A 6,000-nucleotide genomic window follows, 5' to 3' on the forward strand; every position below is an offset into this window, starting at 1 on the left:
TGTTTCTTTGAAAAACCTCGGTTTGGAGGGCCATGTAGCCTTAACACTGCCCTTCCTCTCTATCTCAACAAAAATCATGACAACCTACTCGTGACCTACCTAGGTGTGAATGCTCAAGAAATTTGGACAATGGTAGCAATAAAAAATGTCCAGAAATGTTGCTATTAAGTTATGTACACAGAAAGATTCAGCAGATGTGCTTACAAAGTTAATAAGAGTAATAATAATAGCAACACCTTTTTTTGCTTTTTCCCCCAGTAATTTTGAGACTGTCCCTCACTGAAGTGGATAGCATGTGAGATGAAGCTTGATGTTTGTCAAATATAAAGCAAAGCTATGGAAAACTCCGCAGTTTATCTGTGATCAGTTTCCACACAGTTATCTGAATTAGAACATTCTTTTACTGGAACAGGCCTACCTACAGTACTTGCAGTAGTGGATAATCGCTGTTGGAAAATGCTATCTTTTGGTCCTCCTACCACAACACGTTGTAATCCTTCCCACCCCTTTCAGACTTATTAGAGTCCTGAAGAGATAAACATTTTATTTATGTCCCCTTTTGCTTTTAGGTGATGCTCGAAAGTTGGAAACAGTATTAGAGTCCATCCAGAAGAACATACACTCGTCCTCTCATATCTTTAAACTAGCGCAGGATGCCTTTAAAATAGCCACACTCATGGACAGCCTGCCTGACATCACTCTGCTGAAAGTGTCCCTGGAGCTGGGCCTTCAGGTAAACACTCTCTTTCACTAATCTCTTCCGAAGGCTCCTCTGCTTAGTCATGCCATGCTTTTCTTTCTATGTGTTGTTTTTGCCCCTGCATTTGTCACAGCCTTCATATCTCACTCTCTTTCTCCAAAAGGTTATGCGAATGACGCTTTCAACACTGAACTGGCGAAGACGAGAGATGGTACGATGGTTAGTCACTTGTGCCACAGAAGTGGGTAAGTTAGAGCCACTTGGCATCATTTCATAGTGTCAGTCCCATTAGCTCTGGACAAATAGCTTAAAACTGAACTAGCAGCATTCCTGAAGCCTGAATTTTGCAAATTCTGCACTTACTTAATTTTAACAGTTCAGTACAATATGAGGCAAACGTATGATGATTTAGCAGTGATTGGGGTATAAGCTTCTATTACTTGATGGCTACATTAGCCTTGTAGCTCCTGTGCAAAACAAAAGAAGCACACTTCAGACACCAAACAAATCTTGGCTTGTTTTTTACTGAAATATTCTTTTAAAAGCAAGTTTTTATTGGATTGCTGCTAATTTCAGTTTGTTGCTCTAGGTCTGGACATGGTGACTAATTACTAATCTGGTTCTTTTTAGGAGTCTACGCACTGGATAGCATCATGCAGAGCTGGTTTACCCTCTTCACACCCACTGAGGCCACCAGCATTGTGGCTACCACAGTCATGTCCAACAGCACCATCGTCCGGCTGCACCTGGACTGCCACCAGCAGGAGAACCTGGCCAACAGTGCACGGACATTGGCACTGCAGTGTGCAATGAAGGACCCACAGAACTGCGCCCTCTCAGCCCTCACCCTCTGTGAGAAGGACCACATTGCCTTTGAGACGGCCTACCAGATCGTGTTGGATGCCGCCACCACAGGCATGAGCTACACGCAGCTGTTCACCATCGCACGCTACATGGAGCACCGTGGCTACCCCATGCGGGCCTACAAACTGGCCACCCTGGCCATGGCCCACCTCAACCTCAGCTACAACCAGGACACGCACCCAGCTATCAACGACGTGCTTTGGGCGTGCGCGCTCAGCCACTCCCTGGGCAAAAACGAGCTGGCCGCCATCATACCCCTAGTGGTCAAAAGTGTGAAGTGCGCCACCGTGCTTTCTGACATTTTGCGGCGGTGCACGCTGACCACGCCTGGCATGGTGGCGCTCCACAGCCGCAGGAACTCTGGGAAGTTGATGTCATTGGACAAAGCCCCACTAAGACAGCTCCTGGATGCCACAATCGGGGCGTACATCAACACCACACACTCGCGGCTAACTCACATCAGCCCGCGCCACTACAGCGAGTTCATCGAGTTCCTGAGCAAAGCCCGAGAGACGTTCCTCATGGCACACGACGGACACATCCAATTTACACAGTTCATAGACAACCTAAAACAGATATACAAAGGCAAAAAGAAACTGATGATGCTCGTGCGAGAGAGGTTCGGTTAAGCCGTAAATCTCCTTTTTTTCTCCTTTTACTTGAGTCTGCCTTTGTATCCTTTCTAAATTAAAGCAACGAGGAAAAAAATAGGGGGGGAAAAAACAGAAAATGATACAACAAAAAAAAAACAGTAAGAGCCACACCGGTATTATGTGTATAGACTTATTTAGTTTGCGAAAAAGGAAAAAAAATGTCATGTTGTGGAAGTTTTATGTGTTTCCCTTTATTTGTATGGAAGTGCGTGAGAGCGATAAGAGGGGGAAAAAAGAAAAAATCTTTTTTTTTTTTTTTTTTTTGGTTTACACTGAGTATATGTTGTCCAGTGGCAAAAGCCCACATAGCACTCCAGATATCTGTCAACATTCACAGCCTCAAAGAGAAGAAAAATGGCTTTAAACCAAACAGAGCACCTCCATCCTAAGTGACAAGTACCTCGTATGGCTCCAGCTTTACTCCTTCCTAATCCATTCACACGTTATCAGTGTACTAAAGAAGTGTTGGATACGAAGAAAAACAACTAAAAAAACCAGTTTGGGACATGTAGTAATTTTTTTTTCCTTTCTTTTTCCTTTCTCTTCTGTTTCTACCAGGCTAATTACGTGGCTTTGCAGTGCTGTTCATCCAGAAGCATGTCACATAATATACAGATGCTCACAGATACACCTAGAAAAAAACCCATTGTGCTTGCGCTTGTGGAAACTTTAGCGACTGTCGACATACATTCTCAGGGATTTCTCAAGAAAAAAAAAGAAAAAAAAAAGAAAATGATCATGAAAAAAAGAATGAGAGCATTTTATTGTACTGTATATATGATAGTATATGTCTGAATATTGAAAAAAATGTATACGTTAACTAATTTATAAAAGAATATTCTATGTAATGCAAAATACTTGAAGCTGCAGTACCTTGGTTTAAAAAAAAAAAAGAAGGAAAAAACATATCAGAGGGACTAAAAGTGCGCCTTGCTTCAGGGGGCTGGAATTGGACAGTGGACTTTTGTACGCTGGGTACCTATGCAGAGTCACCTTAGCCGACTGCATGATCCAACTGCTATATCGGGGTAAAAAAAATACACGAACGGGGGTTTGTGTTTTGTATGTATATACAAAATGTATGTATCCAGTGTACACCCAACTGTACAGGGCACCAGTGAATATAGAGCAGCGGAAAAAACAGTAGTATCCAGTTGCCGCCCTACAGACCAAGCCATCCTGTAGCGAAGCCTCAGTTTGGCCAGAAAAAGACCCAGCTGGTGCGAATGTTAGCCAGTTAGTTATCTAGCTGAAGTGTTGGTGAGGTAGCTAAATCATTAATATTGGGTACAGTGGATAAGGTTAGGGCTATGGTTACTTCCCCAACCTAGCTAGCTAACACACAGAAAGAGTGGTTTTAAGTTATTCATCTTTATGTAACTATGTACCTGGACCAAACCTAATCTTAAATAATCTATCCTCACCAGCACTTTAGCTAGCTAGCTAATTTAACTGTTGATTAAAGTGTTGAGGTAACTCCCATTAACGCTGAGTAAAATGGTTAAGGTTAGGGCTGTGGTTAGTTACCTGCCTAACCAGGTTAGCTACTGTAAATTCTTCCCTCAAAATGAAAGGGTTAGGATGAAAGATAGGGATAGCTACACTGTCTAGTGTTTTTTTTTTTTTTTTTTAAGTTATTCAGCTTTATGTAACTATGTTCCTGGAGCAAACCTCCAGGAACATAGTTTTTTAGTGCTAACATACCTTTATCTAATGGTGTTGTGAACTATCTCGCTAGCTAGCTAACTGAAGTGTTGATTAAAGTGTTGGTGAGGTAGTTCACATTAACGCTGAGTAAGATTGGTACTGTTAGGACTATGGTTAGTTACTTCCTTCACTTAGCTACTGTAAATTGAATGTGGCTAGCTTACTGAGGAGTCTGAAACAGTTTATTAGTGTTAACAAAAGTTTGCCAGTACTTACCTAGCTAGCTAACTTGAGTAGCTCGCTAGCTAATGGGCTAATTTCCACCCAAGCCGAGCACTTGCCCAGCCAGGGGCTTCGTCTGCAGGGCAGCAGCTAGATGTCACTCCAAAAAACCAGAGCAGCAAGCCTTAGCATTAAGAGATAGGGGAATGCAACAAATCGCAGGCCCGTGTGCCTCAAAAGCGCCTAGAAATGTAGATCCAAGCAGAAACCGAAACTTTTAGTAAATTAACGTTCCGAGCAAACACACACACTCGCGCGCGCAGTAATATCGGCCTGACCACATTCACGTCTCTTTCCACGACGATCGAGTCACGAAGAAGCTCCATTTGTTTTTGTTTTTTATGCACAATAACATGTACACATGCCTATTCTGCTGATATCTTGACTTTGTGCAGGACAGAAAGTTGCTGTGTAGGTCTGACTGTTCCACATTTTTTTAATGCTTTTTTTTTTTTCCATTTTCATTTTGTTCCTCTAGAATTCCTCAAACAAGAACAGCCTTCTTTCTTGCCTTGTCTTAACGCTTTAAAATAACCAAACTGGAGTTCTAACTTACCAAACCTTGTTCATTAAAATGAAAGCCAACCAACTTTGGTTACAACTTTTAGTGTCTTTTCTTTTTTTTTCCTTTTTCTTTTTTCTTTTATAGCTGATGGTTCTGTACCTTGTGCTTTAAAAAGCAGTTTTCCTATGTTTTTTGGTGCAAAGCGTTGTCGAGTGTCTCCTGTCCCCTTCCTTAGAGGTATGTCTGTAGCTCTTTTTTTTGTTTGTTTGTTTGTTTGTTTGTTTAGAAACAGAAATACCATGTTCTCCATTTTATTTATTATAAAAGGTAAACGATTGTACTTCATCACCCGTGTCAACATGCTCATGAAGTTGAATTTAAGATTTGATACACCGATATCAATTTATTTATGTAACTAAATCACTGTTTTATAAACTTGTTAATGATTCAACATTTTTTTTTGTTTTAATTAAAATTAGTTTTTTGAGAGGAACATTTGTTCTGTGGGTGTTTTGTTTCCATAACCATTTGAAAAACATTTATGCTGTCAGAGAATGTCCCCCAGATTACAATGTAAATGCATCCTAAAGATACAACATGGTCCTTAAGGTGAGGTTGTTTACCTTCACTGAGGTTCAAGGTACCATATTCACTGTCACAGTGGAAAGCTGCATATTTATAACTTTTTTTTTTAATGGGAAAATAAATTGAAAAGCCTAGAGTCAAGACAGAGTTTGAAGTCCTACATAGCAGAGAAATTGAAGCAGATTTGCTGATCGTCCTTAGCAGAGAACAGCATCACCTTCTGATCAGCTGCACCAAACTTCTTCTCGCTACTGCAAGAAGTGCTTTACACATCAGACGAGCTTAACAAGCTCAAGGGGAAAGATCTGCTCACCATCCATGGTGTGAATGAGACTGTTCAACTTCATCTCTGGTTTTCTTCAGGGGCGTTTGAGCAGCTCACCCACTACTCAAACACCAGCACAGGGAGAGTGAGAGTGAGATCTTTAAAACATAAATAAATGTATGACACAAAAAAATCACTCATTAGAAAACAAACCTGAGTGATGTGAAAAAATCCCAGAAATACCGGCTCTATTTTTGCCCTTTTCCCTCTTTTGTTCTTGGTTTCTTTGTTTCTTTTTCCTTTAATTTTTTCATTTTCTTTTTTTCACTTTACTTCCATTTTTGTTGTTCTTTGCTTCTTTTTCTTTTCTCCCTTTTGTTCATCACCCTTTTGTTACTTTTCTTTTTTCTTTCTTTCCTTCATGTCTTTTCCTTTATTTGATCTGTTCCTTTTCCTTTACTTTCCTTCATTCTTTTTCCCTCATTCTTTTTCTTCTTCT

General features: G+C 40.6%; 1 protein-coding gene across 1 annotated transcript in view; it reads left to right on the forward strand.

Annotated features, from left to right (window-relative positions):
* zswim6 (zinc finger, SWIM-type containing 6) overlaps positions 1-5,144 on the forward strand; it is a 78,456-nt gene extending 73,312 nt beyond the window's left edge. Inside the window, exons 12-14 of the mRNA XM_017693664.2 lie at positions 570-733; positions 864-945; positions 1,331-5,144. Of these exons, the coding sequence (XP_017549153.1) occupies positions 570-733; positions 864-945; positions 1,331-2,193 (1,109 nt within the window). The 3' untranslated portion in view covers positions 2,194-5,144. The remainder of the gene's footprint in view (positions 1-569; positions 734-863; positions 946-1,330) is intronic.
* The last annotated feature ends 856 nt before the right edge of the window (positions 5,145-6,000 follow it).

The sequence above is a fragment of the Pygocentrus nattereri genome, chromosome 18 (genome assembly GCF_015220715.1).
Source record: "Pygocentrus nattereri isolate fPygNat1 chromosome 18, fPygNat1.pri, whole genome shotgun sequence".
Lineage (NCBI taxonomy): Eukaryota > Metazoa > Chordata > Actinopteri > Characiformes > Serrasalmidae > Pygocentrus > Pygocentrus nattereri.